Source organism: Triplophysa dalaica, chromosome 25, assembly GCF_015846415.1.
Source record: "Triplophysa dalaica isolate WHDGS20190420 chromosome 25, ASM1584641v1, whole genome shotgun sequence".
In the NCBI taxonomy this organism is placed as follows: Eukaryota; Metazoa; Chordata; class Actinopteri; order Cypriniformes; family Nemacheilidae; genus Triplophysa; species Triplophysa dalaica.
The window spans coordinates 12818539-12843221 of record NC_079566.1 but is presented as its reverse complement, the minus strand read 5'-3'; the positions used below and the strand labels follow the sequence as shown (position 1 = coordinate 12843221).

The following is a 24683-nucleotide window of genomic DNA, read 5'->3' as shown; positions in this document are numbered from 1 at the left end:
GTATATCTTTGAATTTATAATATACTGAAACAGTTAAGGTTGTAAAACGTATTCCACGCTGCAAATACAGTTCAACAGAGACCTAAACACTTACAGATGCAAATCAGTTCAGACTACACACCAGATCCTCTTTAACCTGTTTTAATGAACCCTGATTACAGTTTTAATTACAAGATCAAAATAAACCACATGGGAAACTAGAAAGTATACATGGTTCCTCGTGATGTCAAGTTTCGTCTCTCTTTACAAGTATTACATAACTGTTGAGAGATAAAGATGGAAAGAAGAAAAGCATGAGAGAGACCATGAACACAAAGAAATAATAGTCTTTCATAAATCATCCCCCAAAATGGAAAATATATATATGTACATATTACAAAAAAAAGAACATATTAAAAGAGAAATTATGTAATAATACCACCCCGCCCCCTAAACCTGGTTTTCGTAATTACAAATAAAACCAGCATTAGTACACAGCCAGAGCGTTGCGGTGAGCACTTATATCATGGTAAAGGGCAGCGCTTTGATAAAATGTTCATCTCAAAAGGCTAAAATTCAGGCAAAGGATACAAACGAAAAATACAAGCAATAATATCAACATTAAAAACGGTAAATGGTAATATAACCAAAAATATATATAATAAAACAGCACTGTTAATATTGAAAAAAGAGAGACGGATAAAATATATTTAACAAATATGAATAAGGCAGCTGTCAGTTGAAATACAGATACTGAACCGGTTTAAGGCCGCCAGACAGAAGAACAAAATCCAAAAACAGCAAAGTAAACCAAAACAAACTGAGTGTGTCAGGTCCTTCTATTTCCTCTTCAGATGAGGGCTAAGCGTTTGTCCGCTTTCTAGATCTGTCAGTTTACTAAAGTGAGGTTCCCTTTCTTGAAGTCGTGGTCTTGACAAAGACATCCCTGCATTTTGCTACAAACGGTGCTGGTCGTAACCGTATGACAACGGCGTACGCATGTTTGAGAGCGGAGCCAAATAGTGACACGCGTTCGATCTTGGATAAAACGTGATCCTCTACAACTAAAACACTGTAGGGGACAAAGAATGCAGATACGACACAACGTTAAACTATACGTAGACCTTATAATGACGAGGTTCACTATGATTGGTCAATTAAGCTCTGCGCACAACACTTTTTTTTACCGTAAAGCATTGCAGGGGCCTTAACTACACTATGTATAACTTTGATATAGATTTACTTCCAGAAATATAACTCTCATCAAAACCTGCAATTACTTTATCAAATATATACGATTAACGCAATAAAGTGAGAGAATATATGGACTCTAATGCAATTTTTTCTTTTAATGTATAAAACTAAATAAGGCATAATAGCAGAATCTGGGGTCATTTTTACAAGGCCTCGTCTGTGTGATTGAGCTTGTATGTATCAATAAAAGCAACCCATTTAAAAGCATTGGGCAAGTCAGTCTTCTGTTTGTACATAAAAAGGCACCATTATTTTGTTCATTAGATGTCTTCCTATTCAAAACACAACGTGTTTAATAGCGGAACAGTGTATGATGAGGTCCGCCTGAGATATACGGCCCTCAAACCATGACGACTTCCTTTCTTTACAAAAACAGGGGTGTATACAGTTCTATAAATGGTTCTAGCAACATTTACAATGCTAAAACCATGTCTGAAGCTTCAAAATCACCTGCACTTATATGATGCCTCCTACCTTCCCACAGGGGTAACACAGTTTATAAAAAATAAAATAAATAACAGGACTAGTCATACACAATCCATAATTTGCATTTCAGCTGGTGGTCATGAAGATGGACTTACATATATAAAACTAATCCTCAATGTATATACACGTGTAAGATACGTTAAGATGTTGTCAATTGGTCCCATTTGCTGAGGCCGAGCTCGCTGAAAAGCAGGAGTACGTAGTGTCTTGAGCCATTTTTGGACACCGCAGCATTGAAAGCAGCATTTTGCTGGTGACTCTAAAGGCAGTGATGAAAATTGACGATCTTGGTTTGACGGTAAAAGGCAAGTTGGTTGTTGAAATGTCTGGATAGGGATGTGAATCTTGGCGTGCGATAAAAAAAAACGCATCACCTCGAGACGAGCATCCATTACTGCAAAATTGAAGGGTGGGCTGGCATCCTCCCTCATTTTTCTCTATCACAAAGTGTCTGTTTTAAGCGTAGAATGTCCACTGGCCCCTGACCCCGTGACCTCGAATTCCACGGGCATGAATGACAAGGAGAAGAAACACTTGGAGAGGAGAACAATTCATTATGACGTTACCACATCACTGCCTGTCCTACAGGGGTGCATCAATGTTTAGTTTAGGCACTTCTGTAATCTCGTGAGTTTGTTTTGAAGGCATCGAGTTTTTGAGAGAGAATCCAGGCTTGAATGAGACCGTTCATGTGGTGTTAGTCTAGAAAGCAACAGGAAGGATTGAGTAATTTAAGGGAGGAGCTCCGGCTAAACGTGGGGGAGGGGCCCAGTTACTTAAAATTCATAAGAGACTATGTCAGTATTAGGGATTCTTAGTGTCGCAACACTTTGAAGTGAATGAACCTGTGGTTACAGAGACTGATGGTCTTCTAAATTGATGAGTCTATGTGAAACTTCTAAAGGCGACTCGAATGTATAGAGCAAATGTCGCCTTCAGCACTTCAAGAGGACAGCTCTGTGTTGATTCATTTGTGTCTGAGGACGTCTCTTTAGCAAACGTTGTTTTCTAAAGATAGCTGTGCTGTCGCTCGCTGTAGCTCCGAGCTCACCCTTCTCTTGCCTGTCCCTAGGGGCGCAGCCAAACTTTCAGGACTTCCTCTCTCTCCGTTTTTCTCCCCCAGTATAGCCTCCACCTCCTGGGGAGGCTCCTCGCCCTCAGCCCTGATCTTCTTGTCCTCAGCCTCTTCGGCTTCTGCCTCCATCCGTTGGTCTTCGCTCCAGCGGCGTTTAAAACGCAGCTTCAGAGGGATGCAGAGTGTACCCCCGGGGCTGATCGGAGCACCCTGGCACAGGTTCAGCTCCCTGGGTTCTGCTTTAAGACCCAAAAGGGTCGGCCCAACCACTGAGGTAGGGGCAGCGGGAGTCTTGAAGACATCTTCGTCGAGATCATCCTCGTCGGTCATTCGATCGTGGCTCGGAGGAGGGGCCAGGAAACCGTTGGGGTGAGGTGGGGAAAATACGTCACAATCGTCGTCTTCGTGCTCCTCTTCGCTGATGTCAGTGACTTCGACTTCTTCCTCGGACTCCATGTCTGACATAGGCTCCACCTAAAGTGGAAAAACAAAAGGAGAGATATAGGCACAACAATTACTATTAAACTTTCTTTTTACTACAAATGTGAGATTCTAAATGAGCAAAAAAGAAATCAATATAGTCAAGCTTGCTTGAATTTAAACTGCTCTGTGTTCAAAATCATGAGAAACTCACCTTGATCTTCGGGGGCCCGGCAAGGTTTGTGCTGTTAGCCATCATTGCAGATAAGGCAGAGTTTGACCCTTGCCCAGAAACAGAACCAGGCTCACCGCTGTATGAGAAGGAAGCAGTCGCACCTCCATGATTTGAAAGCCCTGCTCCAGTATGATTTGGCCCATCTCTCTGTTTGCGACCCAGTGGCGGTGGCTGTAGTTTAAACTTGAATGGAGATAGATTATGCTCCTCAGGCTGGTGATGCAGAGGGTGACTTGAAAGATGTGGACCAACACCTGCTGGCCCTCCAAGCCCCTTGTCTGGACGCTGGGGTTGTGGGACGATGATGTTGGGGTAATGAAAGAATGCACGGGGACTCAGGTGGTAGTTGTAGACACTCTGAGTGTGAGCTTGCAGGTACCGCTTCATGTCTTCTGGGTTGAAGGAGAAGTGGGAGCCCAGCATGGGTGACAGAGATGGGGAGGGTGTGTAGCCCATGTGAGAGCCTGGGGTCATAGACAGCGCTGGGGAAAGAGCAGGACCCATCAAGCCTCCGGGGCCTGGGAGAGGGGACACTGGGAAGGGGGAAAGGGGTTCAGAGTGCACCCGATGTTGAGGTGCGTGGGGCCCGCTTCTGGGCAGCCCGGATGGGTTGGGCGGTGCGCCGTAGACACGGAACAAGGAATCATGGGACAAACGCGGGTGGAGGAGGTTTCTAAAGGCACGATCAGCCGGGCGGTCGTCTCCGGGAGCCATGCCAGTTTCCTCAAGCTCGGAGTTGGTGGAGGTCCCATCGCTGCAGTCGGAGACTGAGCCGCGAGCCATACGTCGAGCCACAGCACTGAATACACCAGGACTGCGCAGTTCCTCGCTGGGAGAGAGGACATCAGACGGGGTAGATGGAGGAAAACGGAAATGATTGCTGATGCCGGAGGGGACAGGCGGAGCACTTTGTGGAACACCAGAACCTACAGAAACGGTGAAGCAAGAACATTATTTTTCAATAAACAGAACCTTCTAACTTTCCAAATGTATCAAATCAAGTGGGTGGTTCTTGAAAGGCCAGAATGAAAGGGAGAGGGGACTTCACCTGCAGAGCCCATGTCAATGAATGGGTAGTTGACCAGCACAAGCTTGTTGAAGTTGAACTTGTAGGTGAATCTTTTCCCTTTGGTTTTGTGCAAGATCCTTTTGTTGTAGTAGTATCTGCAGGAACAGAGTAGGCATGGTTACACAATTATTATGAACATTTGTGAATGCCAATATTAGAAGTCAATGTGTTGAAGGCCATCGAATAAAAAGTAATATGACATCTTTGCAATCGACATTGCATAAAAGTTAGCAATACAAAAACTTTAAATAAGAAAAGGCAATTTTCATGTTTCATCTGATATAAGCAGTGTCATAATCTGAAAAATAACTGTTTGAAATAACTACCAATTTGATTATTGAACAGTTTGTTCAATTCTTCCACACATGATGAAAAGAATTCAGTCAACCAGTTTAACAGTTTAGAACCCTTTAATGGTTGGAGATTTATGAATCCAGCATGTTTTATATGGGATCTAATCCAGACAAGCTATTTGGCATTAATTATTATGTCATTGAGGGTATGGAGAGCGCATGTGTGTGCACATATAGTTTTAGATACGCTATGATATGTTAAACTGGCGCAAAAGATAACCGCATACTGTTTACAGACCCAGAGCTGCTGCACATGCCAAAACAACCAGGAAAAGAAAGAATATATTCACATGAACACAACACACTTGTATTTGAAGTGCATTTGATCTCTCTTCAAAAGAACACAAAGAACTCTTAAGCGTGACTGTTTTTGACCATGTGTGCAACACAGGCATTCACATACAAAAGGAACGTAGGCCACTTAGTAAAATGGCTGATCCAAAAGACCTTCTGTGTTTTGACCCGAACGACCTTGTGTACTTTCTCTCAGCTTTTAATGTGGACACCATCTATCACGGAAGCTGCGTCTGTCTAAACATGATACATAAGTGGTATCAGGTCAACAGGCAACACGAAATGCTTTTGCCCGATCATTACAAGGCAATCTGTTCATTTTGAATTTCACCATAGGGTTAGGTAAAAAAAAATGTTTGAAAATATGTGTCCTTAAAAAATGAGAGGGGAAACTGTGTATTTGTGGGGCTGAGGTAATTAAGAAAACATGTTTTTCCCACATGTACTGAACCGAGGAGAGGTCCCTCTGTTTCTCAGAAGTGACACTGTCTGCTTCTCCTCTGTTCCCCTCCCTCCTTCATATGTCCAGCTCTGAAAAAATTAAGTTCTTGGAAGAGCGAAGTGGACACTGTTGCTGTAAGAGATGGATGATGAGGCCTATGTGGGCTTGATTATTCTGGGATGGTGAAGACCCGTACAGCGGGTTTAAGTGGGCATCTGCACGTTGCCATGGTAATCTAAAGAGCTGAAGGAGAATTATAGGTCTACAATCGGATAACTGGCCAGATTTTGACTGACATATGAGAATGAAAAATAAGGGAAAACATTGGACAAGAAGATACGATATACAATTAACGGTAGGAGAAAGGTGTGAGAGGTATACAGAATTTAATACCTCTACAGCGCGCCGCATCCAGTGTGGACAAAATTGTAACTTATAATAGGTTCAAATGCATTCTAGTGTCTTTTGTCACATCTCGACACGTCATGTGTAGACACGATGTAAAGATACATTAAAATTGCCAAAGCACACTAGACTAAGGATAAAAAGAAAAAGATTTGAACTTGGTTCAGTTTCTAAAAATGCTTCCTCAGTAGTAGCTAACTCTGCCAACAGAGAAGACACTATATGCAAATCTTTCTATGCATCAGCAAACTCATTGGCGATGAAAATTAAATAGTACAAGCATGTCTGCAGTTATTACAGGTTTATCGGGCAGAGTTAGTCTGTACCTGAGTGCTCGGCTGAGCTTGTCATAATTCATCTGCGGCTTGCACTTGCGGGCGCCCCATAGTCGTGCCACCTCGTCCGGGTCTTTGATGACAAACTCTCCGTAATCTCCCTGCCAGGCGATGACATCGTGGTACTCCTCTTTTCGCAACAGCTCCAGGATGAAGTGCCACAGCTGGATCTGTCTGGACCCAGGGCTCGACTCCGGCTTATAGGCCCAGTCTGGGAAGGCAAACCCTACAGGTCAGACACAGAAAAACACTTTGTCACTTGCGACTTTTTTATCTTTCAATGTAATCTAGTCATGACGATGGTCTGTAATGGTTAAGATGAGAGTAAACTTCATATCATTTCTAGATCAATATAGGGGCCATTACTTCTTTCTGTAAAGTGCCTTAAAGCAACACAACCACCAGAACTTCAAGAGTAGATGATTACAGTTAGTTTTGTTTTCAAGAAAAGTAACACGGGACTTTGAGTGAGCATTTTTGAGTGACCGCGTAAACGAAAAAGTTTTGAAACCTTAAACTGAATCGAACTGTTGTGGACCACAAAGACGTACTTGAGATTTGAGTCAAACTTCCCAACTCCATAAGCACTTTTAATATTGAGGTTTAAATATCTCAAGGAGGGGCTGAGAAACTGACCTTCTGGCAGAGAAACTTAACGGCGAAATAAAAAAGGCATTCAAATCATTGTGTATGCTAATGTTTTTAATTAAAGTCTGATAAAAAGTTGTCTACGACATGAATTGAAGGTACGGTATGAATGCCATAGTCACTAGTTAAGAGTTTCACATCAGTATCCTTGGAATAATAGTCAAAACAGAGCAAACACACAAGTATGCTACTTTTAGACTCAATACTTCTGAAGAAAAGCAAGAGGCTGTTGGACCAGAGACAAAAACAGAGCCGTGACTCTATGGGTCTTCGTTATATTATCGAAACATTTTGTGGATTTGGTACCAGCAGATGGATATTAACATGGACAGACGGTTACACAACATATTAAGTGACAGACCTATTACGAATCCATGCACAATGCTGAGTCAACATGACATATGACCGTGAAAAGCTTTTCAAATGGAAATTATGTCAAACAAATCGAAGGTATAACTAAATATTTGCCAGAAGATTTGAAGAAGGCGACATTGTTAGACTTAATAGTCCATTTCTGTTGCCCTTAAATTAGACATGACACAACATCCTATTAGGAAATGAAAAACTAAAATCACACCACAAAACAATAAGCAATCTTAAACTAAGATCGTATCTCCAAGAGCACCATGTCATGTGAAAACGACCGAAAATAACACTACATTATTCCCACACTTCCAAACAAAAGAGAAGGAGAGCGCTAGGCTTGGAACACAATGTGTTGTTTTGCTCAGTGGAATGCCCCTTTTAGACTGTTTAGAGCTTGGCTGCTAATAAAGCCGATCGCTGTGATAGGCAGCTAACGCGGAACAGCTCAGCATTGCTGCCACAGCCAACCGCACGCATGTGCTGCAGGGACCCACGCTGCGCAGGGGGGTGGAAGGATGACTTGGACACCGTGGGCTGGTACTAACTGTCCGTGACAACTGCTGAACAGTCGGCAATGAGGCTTGACTCATGACTGAGATGCTTTGACAGATCTTGAAAATGTAAGACTAACCTGACACAAAACATACAATGTTTGCTTACCTGTTTGGGACAGAATAACTTTGAGGTTAAATTTACATGCAACATGAAAGACTACAACGATAAACGTTGCCGTAATGTGTTTCGCAAAATTAACATATTCGCTACAAATCCGATTTCAAGTTATTAGGAACACGACCTCTAAAAGCTTCAGTGTTCTCTGCGTAAACACCAACCAATTTACACAATGCATGCCTACTTTAAGGAGAAATGTCACACAGAACAGATCATACGTGACTAGTCGAGCGATTCAGGGACCAGACCTCCACCGAGAAGAGTGGGCACGCAGAAACATAAAGCTTCCCACCGTGTCCGCGTGTCACAGCTGACTCACGCCGTATGCGTGAGTTTTTGTCATTCAGCTTTCACAAGAAGTGCTTCTTTTCCCTCTGCTCTCGTACCTATTTCTCGCTCATTCACTGGGTCCCTGGCTCCCACGCCATCTCCTAGCAACAAGACACTTTAGCTCTATAAATATAGATATGGTTAGAACAACCGAAACTCAATTAAATCAAATCAATAAAATCGAAAGCACGGGCACGCTTCAGTATGATATCAAAAGTATGCAGAGGCATTATGAAGAAAAACAAAGGAGGAAGAAATAAAGAGAGTGTGCTGAATCCGAACATGTTGTACAATGGCGTTTCGGGGTGACCGGGGGTGGTCCTTCTGACTCTTTTTTTCTTGTTTCTCTCGCCCTATATGATTATCCATCCCATACGACTTTTAAACTAGGTAAAAAGTTTTGTTTTGAAAACACAGGTGATGCATAGGACATGTATAGGACCTTTTCTCTGCCAAGTAAACTAGACTAAAAACATACGTTTCAAGCTATATTTGCAACGATTTCTTTAAGAAAAATGTTGCGGATATCCTTACTTTGAATGATTACTTTGAGCAACCTGCAACAGGTAGATGAAGAACATCACAGACCGGGTCTAAACATCAGACCCCAAGGAGAGCAAAGGAATAACTTGACAAGAAACCGTGTTGAAGTTCTTTCAAACAAACCCATATGCCATAACACTTTTTTCACATAGGACCACAAGCTCGCAAGGCAACTTAACGCATACACATAAACATGTTCAATCAAAGCGCAATAACAGCTATAACAGGCACGTCCCCTGTGTCTGTGGGTTCTGCTGGGACAGCCGTCTCTCTGACGGTTACTGTCACTAATGGGTATGGAGTCAGGAGACCGCCCGACAAACCCCTCGCTTGACAGGGCCCTATACACACACACACACACACAAAAACAATATGACATAACCCTTACATGATACCACCTGTACAAACTGTCCTAACACGAATAAACAAACCAGCTGACGAACATCTGACTAAATGTTACGTGAACGAACGATCCGTTGTGAATACAGCAATACATTGCGAGTTCTTTAGCAAAAAAGAAAATTCTGCCGTTATTTACTCATGTTTTTATTTCGGGGAGAAATGTTCCTTTACTGTCCATTCAGGCATTTTTAAAGCAGAGTTTTATGCACGCTTCTGCAAAGCATCTAAAACAGCACATATTGCCGTCATCTCTGTTTGCGATTAAAGTTCGGCTGTAAAAGCTCTTTTTTATGGTGAAGCTATGACGCAAGTACGAAAAAGAAAACAAACGCCATCCACTGCATCTCTGGTCTGTATTTAAAGGCTCAGAAATGTTTAGGGCCCCACGCTCGTTCGTTCTGTTTCTCGCTCTTTTCTCTCCATCTCTCCCCCCACTTCCCTCCCTTCCTCCTATTCTTTGTGGGCTCTATATTTAGGCAGAGGAAAAGGTCGTTCTCCATCTACTAATGATGGTGGCGACAGGGAAAAAGAGGTAATAGTGTGTGCCAGTGTGAATGGGTGCAGGATGAGTAATACACAGCATGAGCAGCTATTCTGCCAAAATGTTCAGCTTAAAATTGACAGAAAAGTGTCATTCTGCCTTGCAGAATGGCCAAAAACATTACAAACATTCAAAGCGGACGCTCTGACGTCCATCTGCGTGCATTTGCCCGTTTCTTGAGTGGCACAGAATGAGTCAGTGCTGTTGAGCGCTAATGAAAACATCCCTGATGAAAAATAAACTCAGTTTTGTTTCTAATGTTCTCTAAGGGATATCTGGATTTTTTATTTGTGTTGTTAAAATTCTCGATCAAGATAAATAATCATATTACATGACCGTAGGTCATATAACAGCACAATATAAAACAACCAATGCGAGATTATAATTTCAATTCCTTTTATTAATTCCTGTGTGCATATTTGCAGAAAAGTACAAGTGTTGTGTCATCTGCTGATTTCTTAATAAGACACATAATAATGTGTCAAATACTTATTTTCCCCGCTGTGTAAATTAATATAAAACGGTGCTCAAAAATACATATTTTTTTTTCGCAAACAAGTCAATAAGCAGGCTAAATGACAATACAGGTTGATATCTAAATGTTTTAATTCAACTGTGGATTCGAAACTGTGAATCCATAAGAATTCGATAAGCAGAACAGGAATTGGATCCGATAAATTTCAAACAATTCCCAGCATTACCAACATGTTAGCCTGTACATCAAAACCCAGCTAAAGACATTTGTGTGATGTCTTACATAATAATTTTCTACATTAAAGGATACCACGTAATGCAAAAAGACATTTTGTGAAAATATAGCAAATCTATCTTTACTATTTACTGAGCTGCAGTATAGACAGTTATATACAACAGTACAATAGTGGTTAACAACAGGTTCAGAACAAGAAAGCAAAAAGCAGCGGAAAACAGAAAGTGATGTGAAGAGAAAGAAAAAAAAAAACACTCAGGTTGAGAGGAGAGGATCAAAGAGTCAGGCAGTCATCTGTTGGGGCACAGTGCCAGCCAACAAACCTCACATGATGCACGCCATGCAGACTTACATAACACAGTTTTGTATGCATGTCTGCCCACCACACTGCCGGCCGTGCCGCTCTCTTTCAACCCTGATGATAAAGGTTCAGGGTCATTGCCCTAACAGGCAGCATCCTTACTCATCTCTTCCACCTAAGAAGCGAATAAAAGCTTTTAGGATCCATATGAGCTGACCTCACAGAGCTCCCAGTGGAGTGCAAACTGGAGAAGGTGTGCAGACACACTGATACACCGCTGGTGAATCTCTAGCTAGCAAGGGAAGGGTCAGGGCAACGGTGGGAGTTTCTTTAGCATAAGGAAACATTCAAGGAAAATTTTCCTAAAAGACTTGCTTCAATAAATAATAGACTGAATTAGGCTAATCGCTAAAAAACATTGAACATGCTTCCAAATGAATTTGATAGTTGAACTTCAGGTTTAATACATTAAAGCATTAGTGCAAACACTCTCTGACAGCATCTCTGCCAGCATCATTTCAATACCATCATGCAATTCAAAGTCAAGCAAATAATAGACGGCCGCTACAGCATTTCAAATTAAAAAGTTGTGGATTTAAGTCAAACACTGCTTTGCTAAGGATGCTTTTTGTCATTCAACTCGCTCATTTGCATGAACAATAATACTTTTCTGCATCTGGCGATTGTGACAGTCATTGTTATCATTGTAACTGTAAATAATCCAAGGTTGACTGATCACAGTAGGCTATTTCCGTCAGGGCCACCGCTCAAACGCATGACAGCATAAAGACGACATTGAAAAGCGGTGACAGAGCTGGCATCGGCAACAGGTTTATACAGAGCCCTGCATCTCTACAATAAAAGAGATTAGACGGGGTTGACCGGGAAAAACATGACAGACGAAAAAACAAGACAATTTTAGAAGCGATAAAAGACGTGTTTATGATGAGTTCAGTTTTGTAAAGCTCTGTGTGTATTACTTTTCAGATATACAATTGCCAATTAAATCTATGGATTGAATTATAACACTTTTTTTAAAGCTGCAATTCGTAGCTCTTAACTCTATATCGCCTACCCTGTTTGAAAGATATAATTGCTGGTTACTCTGCACTAAAAGGGTTGAAGCTTATTTCCAACAACATTGTACAGATTGCTTAATATACAAATCATTATTATAAGGAAGGTTTTGAACAATGATTTTTGTGTTTTTGCTCGATAACAGGTTTCTGAAAAAAAAATTGCAGCTTTGAATTAGAAGCAACAGCAATGGTCACTTACATACTTTATTTATAAATGATAAAAACTGTACGAATACACATTCAAGTTCTACATAGTTTCTTTTTCTTCCCACAAGGGTAGACTCCACTATCCCATAAACCGTGCCAACAGTCTACGCTACAGTCACAATACAGGCAATCTGTCTCCTTGATCTGAAGTGCTTGATAGTGCACACTTAGACAGGTGTTTTGGGAACACATTAACCCAAATACGAGAGAAGTGAGGGCAAAAGGGATCAAGTGTTTGATTATGTTGGTAGCACATACATTGTCCTGTATATTACGCAAACCTCCAGGTCATTTTGCCACCCATCTCACACCTTGAGGGTTATTTCCAACCCAAGCAGAGACTGAAGAACGCCTTGTGTCCCAAACGCCGTCGCCAAGGAGAAGCCATTAGCTATGTCTAATACTTTCACAGCTGTGGCTTTGTAAGCTAAACATCTAGTAGCTGTTATTTTCATGTCTACAATCTTCATGTCAACACCAGCGAGACCAAAACTCCAGTTACCGGCACACGGCGGTGGAGACAGAGCTCCAGATGTCCAGGACGCCGCGGTGCGACGGCCAACTCTGCCCAGACAGAAACCAGACGCGTCACAGGGGAGTTCCTCGTAGGGATATGATTAAATCAACCATAAATGGTCAGGCAGGGCGCGTTTCTGGGCCAATTTTCCTGCTATGTGAGGACTGCCGAGCATGAGGAGCAGCCTGCGACTGCTGCCTGCCAAACGATTCTTACCAACAGGCCTGTGCAGGTCTCCTGAACCGATCGCGCTCTCGCTGAGCGGGCCTGTGTGCGTCACCAAAAACCGTGGCAAACGGTAGTCTAGATCTTTTATCTCGTATGGCACAAAAAAACTCCTAAAAACACATGACAATCACATGCATTTTGCGTAGGGCTGTGCAAATAATCAAAAATAATCTAAATCGTCTATTATGGCCTTCAACAATTACAAAATAATCGAGGTAAAACAATTATTGTGCCACATTCCATTTTGCCAAGATTCTCTGTTTTTTTTATTTCCTATGTTGTTTTAAAAGTTAATGAGTAATCGTGTTAAATAATCGGGTCTCATTATTGGCCAAAATAATCGTGATTAAGACTTTTGTCATAATTGAGCAGCCCTAATTTGGCGGTGAATACAAAATCCTATATATATATATTAGTGGTCGACCGATTATCGAACTGGCCGATTATCGGCGTCGATATTAGGGATTTGGCCGATAATCAATATCGGTCACTTTCATAGCCGATTCGCCGATAAAGTCATTTAATTTTGAAATGCGCTATTTGGCTCTGATGCAGCCAACGATTTAGTGACTCCTAGAGTAATGCCCGCGCACTGCCCCTCTGATGTGTTGGGACTAAGTCATGAGTCCGGCCAATCAACGCGGGAGGCCGCGGAACAAAGTTTTTTTCACTCTCGCACCGAAAGCTCTTAATATCTGGACTGTTTCGGATTCATGCTCTCTGAGGTAAGGCAGCATCAGACGTTGAAATAAATCAAAATCTACTACACTGAAGATGCAAAACACTTTAATATAATTAGTGCCTGAATTTCATAGCAGCGTTGAAGGTTTCCTGCAGGTTCCGCAGGATTTAAGCATTATTATCACGTAGATATAATTCACATCCATAGTATAACAATGATTTTGTCTGCAAGCGAGCAGCACACGCGTTTCTTGTAATTGATCGAGCTGGCGTTTTGCACATCATTTTAAGTTACGCCATTTCAAAAATACAAGCCATTTTACAGCATAAAGAACTTGAATATTCAGTCTTCAGTCAGAGCGATCTCATGCACGCGAGCACACACACACACACACACACACACAGACTCCGCATCTCAAGCTGCTCGCGACAAATGTTAGATCGAGTTATTTTTCGCAACTCATTTATACACATAAATGTTCAGAGACACACATGGGTGTGATTAAATGCCCGTCTTGCCGACAATACACTCAAGGAATAGGCTGATGTACTAACTAAGTGTGTCTAAAATATGCTTTTAATGTTATAGCTTCATGAAAACATTTGCGGTCTTTTCAACAACATGCACAATAAAGCTATGAAGGCAATTATTATATGAATTCAAATTGTGCTAGTTAATCCAATGATGCGCAAAATGATTAATTGATTAGTTCTAGTATTGTATGTAATGTTTAAGTCACCAGATCAAATGTTCACAGAATTCTGCTGGGTGCTCCCTTCTTTCTTTTTGGTATTATTAATATAAGTGTTATGATTAAGATTTCACAGTCAGAATAAAAAATGCTTCAAATGTTTCAGAGCCTGTGTTCTTAATTTTTAAACAAATTTACGTTTTTACACCATATCGGTTGAAAATATCAGTTATCAGTCTAATTCACATGGAAATAATCGTATCGGTCCTGAAAAATGACTGTCGGTCGACCTCTAATATATATATATATATATATATAAGCCAAACTCATTTTCAGCTCTCTGATGAGATGATTTTAAGAGTATTTCTCCAGCAATTTTTTTTTACCGGTCACAGTGTGCTTGTGTAAAGTGATAATTCACACAAATATGAAATTTAATTTCAAACATGTATAACTTTCTTTCTTCTGCAGAACACAAAAGAAGATATTTTAACATTTTTCAAAATATCTTCCTGTGTGTTCTGCAGAAGAAAAAGTCATACGGTTCGAAATGAAATGAGGATGAGTAAATTATGATTTTGTGCTGAACTAACTCTTTATCAAAATGAACAGTATAATATGTGGTTGCATTTGACTTATGAATGTGTTCTCTTCATATAAAATAACAACTACGCAAAGCAAAAACAAATCTCTACTTTACCACATAATTAAAATAAGCTTAAACAGTTGTAGTTATGCCAACGTCTAGAATATTTTATTGGGTAGAAATTATAAGTGGGGGGCCTGCAATTATTGTTAAAGTAAAAAAGGTCAAGAACCACTGTGCTTGGTCAATTTCCCAGGAAAAGAGCAACAGTAGTTTGAGTGGCACCTTGGTGGTTTCAATTGATTAATGGACTGCATTTCATTTTACGCATTAGACACTCGACACACACTCTAAAGAGTTCAACATGAGTAGGCCTACAGGTTACCCAGCGGGGGCCAAAGCATGAATCACACCCACGTTTTACTTGAACAGAAGTTAATTTTGAATTCCTCCAATACGAGACACCGAGAACATGATTAACTAGTGCACAAACATTACCTTAGAAGGGTCAAACTTTATAATTCACTGCCGATGTGGAATCTCCGAGATTCAATCTTAAGAATCTTCCAGCCTTCATGTTCTCTTCATCTGAGTGTTAAATCACACACTTCAGTGGCCTTCGCTCAGGCAGCCGAGCAAAAGTCATTAGAACCACCGAGGTTGCACGGGTGATAGTGGCATTACGTTTTATCAGCGAGACGTGGATTTCTAATATCTTATCACAGCAAAGCTTTTATCCTTGCTTTATCTCCTGCTGGGAGCCACCTCTACATGAACCTTTAACCGATTTCTTTTCCTTCCCCCACTTCTGTTCACACTTAGTCATGGACAGAGAGTCTTCCAGAGATCAAAGAAAACCGGCACAGATCTGCTTGATTTTTCCGGTTCCAGATAGCGCTTTCAGAGTAGGCACCTAAAAACTGATAAGAGGTCTGTGTCACAAAGGTCAACCTTGTATTAATACTGCCTTTAAATGGGCGCATTTTATTAAGAGTTGCAAAAGCTTTGGCAATTTTGGCTCAAATCTTAGATCGCAGCAAACCATATTGTGTGGAAGACACACTTTTAACTTCAGAGAAAATAAAGTCTGCCTCACCCTCGTGGTGTACGAGGGCAGGTGGAAGTCAGCCAGGTTGAATCTGGCTACAATCGAGCTCAGCATTTTAAACTCATTCATTGCAGCTAATTTTAACTGCCATCGCCCTGCCGATGCCAGATTATACTGGGTTGGGCAGCACCGGCCGGGAGAACGCTTCTCTAGATTGGCCAAAAACAGCAACAGGCCTGTGGATGCGCAAGGCAGCCAAACTGACTTTGCTAAGCAATAAACATGGTGTACGTCTATCCACTGTCTCGCCTCATCCCTGTCGTTCCCTGTTATTGGTTCGTTCGGAAGATGGCTTAGCGTTCCCTCCCATCTGTGGGCTCTGAGTGCCATTTTTCCTTGTCAAAACGTTGGAGAGAATTTTTCTATTATCGGCATTTCTACGTGGCTGCAATTTGCGACCGATGCCATACCTATGCTTTAAGAAATGCAAAACCTGACATGGAGAAAAACAGTGAGCACTGCCATTCAAAAAAGGATTTAAGACAATTCTGAATCTTACAATCTCTATAAGATAACTTAACAAAACAGAGATACTTGCTGCTGCATGTTTGAAGACGTCTATAGTTGACGTCCCCTTTGTAAAAGCTACCTATTGATGGGGGATGGGGTAGAGCCCTCAACTGATATGCAAAATCATTTGAACTGTGTAATGTTGACTCAAAGATACCATAAATAATTGTCATAACAGCTTCATTTAAGCCTGCTGCCAATCAGCGGAGCGTTTGAAGAAATGGGCGGCGCTATTGTTGAAGTGGACTCCTCCCCTGCTTAGCTCGTGCTTTGTCAATGATGCAACGTCTGATAACGCGAAACGTCAATGTGATTGTGTGATTACAAACCCTGGCACCCTGCTGGGAGCAATGATTGGTCCACATCAACAGCAAGAAAGCACCATTAAACCCAAGGGCTGGCCGGGAGACAGTCATCTGGGCCCCAGGTGATTCTTGAGATAGTATGCGTGTGTATTGTGGAATGTCTAAAGAAAAGCGAACGAGTGTGAGAGTGTGGCAGACAGGAGACTAGGTGTCTGAATATCTCCATGGGGACCCTGGAGGCAACGTGCAGCGCGTTCGACCCCCTCATTTAACGACCAACCACAGCAGGCAATGACTACGACTTCTGTCTCACCTTTAAAGTCAACATAAAAAAGGCCATTTGCAACCAATTTTACTCCTGTGATGTCAGGTAAAACATATTATTACGAGGAAAAGTGGGAAAAATTAACCCAAGGGGAAAAGCTTATGGCTCACATTTTTTTCCTCTTTGGAACACTGTGCAAATAATTCATGCACAGCAAACTTGTCCATTTTGATTTTACGTTGACTTCAATATCACCTTCCCACCTACATATCAAGTAGTCTCCTATAGACTTTAATTTGCAGAGTACCACAATGACTGAATTCATGCGTTCATCGTACCACCCAAATGGAGTGAGAGTCAAAATAAAACGAACTAAAGACTGAGCAACTAAGATCACAAAAGAGATCAGAGCGGCGAGAGCGTGATGGGAGTGGAAAAAGAGGTGGTAGTGTTGGGAAGAGAAGAAGTCAACAGATTGGCTCTTTTAAAGTTCTGTGTTGTGGTTAGGTCTCTAGACTCTGGCTTCACTTTCATTTTCGCAAAGCACACACAGTCGTTGACGGCACACGCCGGGGCTCCAGCTGTGGGATTAGAACGCCGTCTCCACGGTCGCTCCCTGTTTTCACTCCCACCCCAGGCCAAGACTGCGGAGCAGAAAAACCTTGCCAATCCACTGCCTCGCTGCTAATGGGCCCTTCATTTACAAGCTTTCCATTAGCGCACAGACATCAGGCCTCCTCAAACTATGCGCAGCCACATGTCAGTCACAGCCACCGGCCCTAAGCGGAGTAAGAATTAGGCTAAATGTCCCACCGAGGCCAGCGTGACTTTTTAGGTCGTTCTACTTAAAACCGCACAATTTGAAGGTCTGGAAATCACCGGTGCGCCACGAGACACTTGGATGCCAATGAAAAAGTTTGGTTCTCTAATAATTTCGTCTTCTAATTTCCATTGTTCTGCAAAAGTGGCCGAAACTTCCACCGCCTGATTCAATGGCCTACACGGAACGTGAAATCCACTGACAGGTTCTGAAAGCACTCTCTCCTCCACGCAGACCTCCATGACTCAGATCAGAAGCAGAGATCGAACCCGCCTGGCCTTGATGTAGACTCGGTCATAATCAACGTCTCCCTCTCCCACACACACAGTTAAAACCTAGCCTCGCTGCAGTAACGCTGGATCTGCCTGCAAAAATAAATTGGCTGCATAAAAATAAAAGTGGGAGCGAGTCAAAGTGGCGTCACCACAAAGATGGCAGCTCAAAAGACAGAGAGAGCGCACAACTGTGAGAATTAGGAACGTGTGTGCGCCTCTTCCTTCAACGTACGCCAGTGTGTGTGTAATGCAACACAGACAGCAGCCATTAAAGTGGAATGTGGGGGGTCTGGGCCCCACTAATAAACTATGCATTACACACACACACAAACACCCACTTAAAACCATGACTTGTAGTCTTCATTATAACCATATTATGAGGAAAGGGCAATACTGTCACAATATTATTTTTGTTTATAGTTACAGGATACTGGTTGTTTCAAAAATAGAATCTACAAACTTCCTAAAAACATATTACGTGTCATTGTAAGAACCCTTAAAGTCACCATGAAATGTAAGTTGCGATTGACTTATTTGCAGGATGGTGACGTGTGTCCGAGTGAAATGGCTTCTGGAATTAGAAATAATGTACTTGGGCGAGCTTTATTTTTCCCATTCCCTTATTGATTGGTTTGTTGTAAATTGGGCCTGGAGGGGAGGGCTAAAAATGGCTGGCCATTGGACAGTCAGTATAGTACTACCTTATTTTTGTTGCAGACATTGTGTGGTAAAGAATTGTTGTTCGGAGGAGGGGCTTAACACTTTTGAATAAAATAATGAATTTTATAAAAATGAATGGTGTACAAGGATAAATCATTTATAATAATCACTGCAACACTGGGTAAAACAATTAGAATTTCCCTCTTTGACTGCATGGTGACTTTAAAGGCATAGTTCATCTAAAAATAAAAAATTTCAAACCTGTGTGACTTTCTTTCTTCCACAGAACATATTTTGAAGAATGTTGGTCATCGATTAATGGCTGTACCTATTCACTTCTATTGCGTGGACGCAGAAGTCAATAGGTACCACCAAAATATATTCTTTAGCGACACAAATTTTGTAATCTCACACCACTATCGGTCACAAAAACAAGATGGGACTTTAAACATTTCATTCAATACTGAAACCCAGAAAACAGTCTAAAACAGTGACCAACCTAGCATTCAAGAAATTAATCTGAAAATGTTGAACTAAAGCCATCTAAAGAAACAGGTTTAATATATTTGTAACCAAACAGTTCTTGGGCACTGGACCGTTTAGTTTCCCACATTGTTCAAAATATATAGAAAATTAATACAGTTTTGTGAAGAAATTATTTAAACTTTTGAATGAACAATCCCTTTAGTAGCTTTGCTTCATTAGTAAGGTAATATGAGATCATCATTTATGGATAAGTAAAAAGCTAGAATGGCATTTACGCTGAAACACAAATGAATTTTCCCAACAGGGTAACCCTGTAAAAAAAATCCACCCTGTTATTAGGTTTCAGCTATCTTCTAACTGCAGAGAAACTCTCGGGGCCTTAACACTTCACAACTTTCCTCACCATAAGCCTGGGCACAGACTCCAAAGGCGAAAGCTCTTGAAAATGTCAACGAAAGTATACACAATTCAAGCTCACAAATTGTTACACGAGCGTGACCACACACACACACCAAAAGGTCGGCCAAAGCCACACGCGCACACACAGACAAACACACACGGGGGGAAAACTGTCAGCCGCAGTCTCGACAAAACCTCAGAGTTCCCACAAAACCGTGGTCTCCACTAGACACAACACTCTAGAAGCCGGTCATGCTAAAGCTTTGGTCAGCGGCCTGTTGGCAAGGGGATACAAACAAAACATGTGGGTTCTGCATTACACACACAGCCACCTGAGTCTTGTAATACAGATTAAAGAAAGGTGTGGTGATAGATACAACAGAGAACCATTGCTGAACCTCAAAACGACTATTGTGAAAACTTGCGCTTTTATCAAAGCCTACAAAGACTGCCCTGGAAGGCAAGAGAGAGAAAGTTACATGTGTTTAGCACACCGTTACAAAAGGTATTGCTCATCAAAAGATCTTTCCCTGAATTATGAGAAAAAACGTGCCTACAGACATCAAGAAGGCAGGGAAAGCTATTGATCCAAGACTAAAGACAGGAAGGCAAGGCCTGCTTTGAGAAATAAGATTCTAAAGATAAAAGAAGAGATTTTTAACACAAACCATATTATTCGGGTCAGTGTGATTGGATCCATCTTTCAATCCTGGAAAGCACCTTGGAGAAACTCAACAGGATGCGGAATGACAATGTGTATTCATGATATGCTTTCCTACTATACATCATTGCATTTATTGTAAGCAGTACATTTAGGAACATTGTTTCTAACTTCAGCACTGGCATTTGTTCTAATGGAAAAACAGTTTCTCATATGTCTTTTTAAAGTACAATTTGTGCCAATAGGGGTACAGATGCGACTAGGAAGCTGTTCCAAGATTAAATCTGGTAGCTAAATTTATTACACTTTATATTTAGGCATACTTGAATATTTTTTAAATACTCAAACTGTATTAATAGTGAGTATCTTTCTTTTCATGTATTTTGGTAAGCCCTAAACATTGCTATATGTCTAACCCTGGAACACTAGTCTTACTTTCTAACCAGCCACAGACTATCTATACGGTGTTTCCAGGAAACCCAGCCAATCCACTGAGCCACATAATACATCAGCCAATCACACACATGCCTCCTGAGTGATTCTAGTCCTAACCATACTAAGCAAGCAACCCCAACTGCATGACATGTTAACCTGAAAAGCAAACCAACATTATCAACATTGGGTTTATAAGAGAAACACAAGGTCTCTCCGTTCTACACGCACTCTTAAAAATTTATTTGCTTAAAAGGTTCTTAGCAGCGATGCCATAGAAGAACCCTCTTTGGTTCCACAAAGTATGATTAATTCAAAGTTTCTTTTAAGAACAGTCTCATTCTTACTTTTTTATAATCTGAAGAACCTTTTTTCGCCACAAAGAGCGTTTTGTGAAACAGAAAGGTTCCTTAGATGTAAAAGGCGCTTTATGGAACCAAAAGGTTCTTCAATGGCATCAAAGAACCTTTTGAAGCACCTTTTCTTAAAGAGTGTGGACCAGAAAGGCTCTTGCACGCACGCATCTGAGGAGATGCTGCATTTACAAACTTAACATTGTTAGGGTCTGGAACAAATTTAGTACAGCGTTAACTGCCTCATAGCTCACTTACTTTTTGCTAAGCAAGAGTGAAAAAGATCATGCTAAAACACCCAAAGGCATCCCGCCATCTTAAAAAAAAAGCATGGCACTTCTTGCCAGTAGATCAGTGAATCATACCTTCATAGCTACGTAGAAATTACACACCAACACCTACGCTCAGCCCACCCCAACCAAGACCCTCCTTTGAAAAATAATGGCACTAACCAGCACCCTCTTTAGACGCTGGCTAATTGCCCATGTGGGTCCCTTCATATGCTGGAACAGACAACAGACTGCCCGTTTCCAGATGTGAGACCCACATGTGGCAAACTGTTGATATAACGAATAACGCAATTGGAAAAAGTGCCAAAAATAGGCCACTTATTGGCCTACAAGAGAGAGAGAGACAGAAATCATGCTTAGCTGGGCAAGAGTTGATGGCCAAATAAGAGTGCCAAAGTGCAAATAACTGATGCAACAAATGCAACTGTGTATCTTTTTTTGCATTAACTCACATTGGAAAACTGCAAAAAGCAGAAGCCATGTTTTACTCGACAACAAAAACCTGTTCTTTGTGTTTTTAGGAACCTTTAAAGAATGTCATGATTGCAATTCTTAGGACAATCACTGAAAGACAAAAATAATTTCCTATTTCTGTCATCATTTATTCACCCTCATGTTGTTTATACGCTGTGTGTGACTCTTTCCTCTGTGAAACACAAATGCTATTTTGAGAAATGTCTTTTTGTCCATCCAACAGAAATCAATAGGGAACAATGTTTTTTTGTTGCCAACATTCTTCAAATTAGACTCTTTTGTGTTCCGCAGAAGTCATACAGGTTTGGAGGATGAGTAAATGATGAAATAATGTATGATTAAGTCCTTCCTTCCTTCCAGGAAATTACTAGTAGGTAAAATACTTTACACTGGGTGGCATATTAGCTTTTCAAAAGTTGGAGATCAATCATAATTCTAACACAATTGCTAGGTGACATGGGTGGGGCAAACATGTCCTAAAAGGAACAATTTGATATGGTGCTAAGATTAATCCTACAATTCATTTCCGCTAACAGAAACCCATTTCACTGTCTGTTTACTTAAGTGTTGTCCAATCACGAACAAAAAGGTTGGGCAAAGGAAAAACTCATTACACCTACATTATGTTTGCCGTACGCATTATACTCGCACATAATACAAGCATGCAGACGCTTAAATGAAAGATGTACAGTAATAAAACGGATGAATGAAAACATCAAAGTACAGTTCGTAAGCTTCCTTTGAAATTTTACTTCGAGTTGACATGAGTTAGTAAGTGTGCACAGAACCCCACCTCTGCACACCTACGCAGACTTGTGTCCCAGACACGACGCACAACATGGAAAACTTCAACCATACCATAAGAAGGGTTACTTTATATGCCGGAGAGACCAATGAGGGGGAGGACACATGGAAGAATTAGCTAATGGTTTCATGCATAAAGAGCACGACTTCAGCGTTGGTGGAGCTCAGATACCCAACCGTGGCATGATCTGGCCTCATTTTTCTGAACAACAAGATGAATATTCAGCTGATTAATAATAATCTAGCGGTTATCAGACAAATGTCTATTATATCTGCTTTATTTCACGTGCAACACAACTACTTTTTAACATGTGGCTTTTAAAATGTGCTAATCACATACACGCAAAAGTGGGTTTTTTTCCCACTTTGCACATGTTGACTCTCCATCATAAAGAGAAAACAAGGACTTGTTGGGGCCAAATGAAACATTTACGACACCTGCGTCTTTTAGGAAACACGACTGTACTACATACGACCACAAGTGACATACACAACAGGAAGCACAAAGAAATTATAAATATGAAATTTGTTGTGTAAAATCCTTCTGCACACAGAGAGAGGCGCTGTGATGGGATGCCACCGACTTTTCTCAGGGCCAAATGGCTGAAAGTTGCTCGCAAATGGTGGATGCCGTTGTAGATCATAACAACCGGTTATAAAACAATTTAAAGTCCCATTACATCATCTCCTAAAGTGTTGAAGTGTAAAAACTATTAAGATGGTTATCGCACCCAAACCGACCTCGATTGTTTAACTCGAGACTCAATTGAAATAAGTTCAATGTGCAAAGTGTGCCCCCAAACATCTTTCGCTTATAATCAATACTCGTTTAACTTTCGACAGGACTGAACAACATAAAGTGACAGTAACACATTAAAACGTACGCAAGTGCTTCACAACCTCACTTTTATTCAACTTTAGTAACAAATGCGGAGTGACGCGAAAACTTTGTCAGTTAAGTTAGCTGGCCGTTTTGTCGTGTTTTCAACGTTTCCAGTCATTACAACCGAACGTTCAACTTCAAGACTTGTTTAGTTTTCAAAGTAACGTCACAGTAAAACCATGAAGTTAGGAACAAAACAAACACACGAAGTTAAAGTTGCTAGCTAAGCTGAGGAGAAATTAGCGGGCTGCACGCACAAACGAAACGCTGCGAAACTCATCCAAAGCCACACACGCATCGAAACTACGTAAAACTACACATCAAAATACTGATAGTTGTGATAAAACGCCGTGAAATTAGATTGAACATCCGATTGTGTTGTTTAGGGTAACTTACCCGTATCGCCCGGGGTCTTCATGTTTGCGAGTGTAGCCGCTTCGTTAGCAGTCGTGCTAACTGAGAAAGAAGATAGAGCGAGAAAGAGAGAGAGAGATGAAATAAGCCTCTCGGTGATCTCGCGCACAAAACTCCTCTGTAAACTTTTCCTCCTCCGCTCCCGCTAAGATCCAGCCCCTTTGCTCGTCCTCCCGCAGTTTGTTTGGACTTTTCTGGTTTTGTTTTTCCTCCCCAACGTGGAGGAGACGCTCGTCGTTGCCTGGTGGCCGGGCAGAGTCGCTACGGTCAGATATCGGATCGCGTCGTGCCGATAGAGAAGCGCCGTGTCCGTTCCGAACTCCGTGTTACTCTGTTGCGTTCGCTGCGAAGTTGCATATTCAATCATTCGCGTTGAAACACATGGCGAAGCTCCCAAAAAAAATCAAAACACAAGAAGAGAGAGAAAAAGGGTATCATCCACTTTTCTCCCTCTCTTTCCACGGACTTTTCTTTTTCCACTCACTCCGTGCAACTCTCTCTCCCGTCTGCCCCCTCCCTCCTCCTTTTCCTTCTCCTCCTCCTCCTCCTCCTCTATCTGGGTGTCGTGTTGCGTTCTTCCAACCACACGGGGCCGCCCACGCTGAGCGGGGGAGGGAAGGCGGGGATACCGTGTAACCACGCCCACCACAGTATGTGCCGGGCTGGCGTCATTGCAGCACGTAGAGTTACTATGG

At 41.5% G+C, this 24683-nt stretch overlaps 1 protein-coding gene across 2 annotated transcripts; it reads right to left on the bottom strand.

Annotated features, from left to right (window-relative positions):
• Positions 1 to 125: 125 nt before the first annotated feature.
• Positions 126 to 24532, bottom strand: erf (Ets2 repressor factor). Of its 2 annotated transcripts, none has more exons than XM_056741742.1 (5): positions 23971 to 24532; positions 6339 to 6558; positions 4498 to 4613; positions 3429 to 4375; positions 126 to 3268 (listed from the first exon to the last, which is right to left on the bottom strand). In XM_056741742.1, the coding sequence occupies exons 1-5, from the start codon at positions 23990 to 23992 to the stop codon at positions 2711 to 2713; spliced, it is 1863 nt and encodes a 620-aa protein (XP_056597720.1). In that variant the 5' UTR covers positions 23993 to 24532; the 3' UTR covers positions 126 to 2710. The 2 variants fall into 2 exon arrangements, with proteins under 2 accessions (XP_056597720.1, XP_056597719.1); XM_056741741.1 differs by having other exon boundaries at positions 6339 to 6573; positions 23971 to 24531.
• Positions 24533 to 24683: the final 151 nt, after the last annotated feature.

What these genes read in the sequence shown, in the direction of transcription:
- erf (XM_056741741.1), bottom strand. Translation starts at nt 23,992, where the DNA reads ATGAAGACCCCGGGCGATACGG. An exon ending in GAAGACCCCGGGCGATACGG is followed by an intron (nt 6,574 to 23,970) that starts GTAAGTTACCCT and finishes TCTGACCTGTAG; the next exon opens with GGTTTGCCTTCCCAGACTGG. An exon ending in AAGCTCAGCCGAGCACTCAG is followed by an intron (nt 4,614 to 6,338) that starts GTACAGACTAAC and finishes CTGTTCCTGCAG; the next exon opens with ATACTACTACAACAAAAGGA.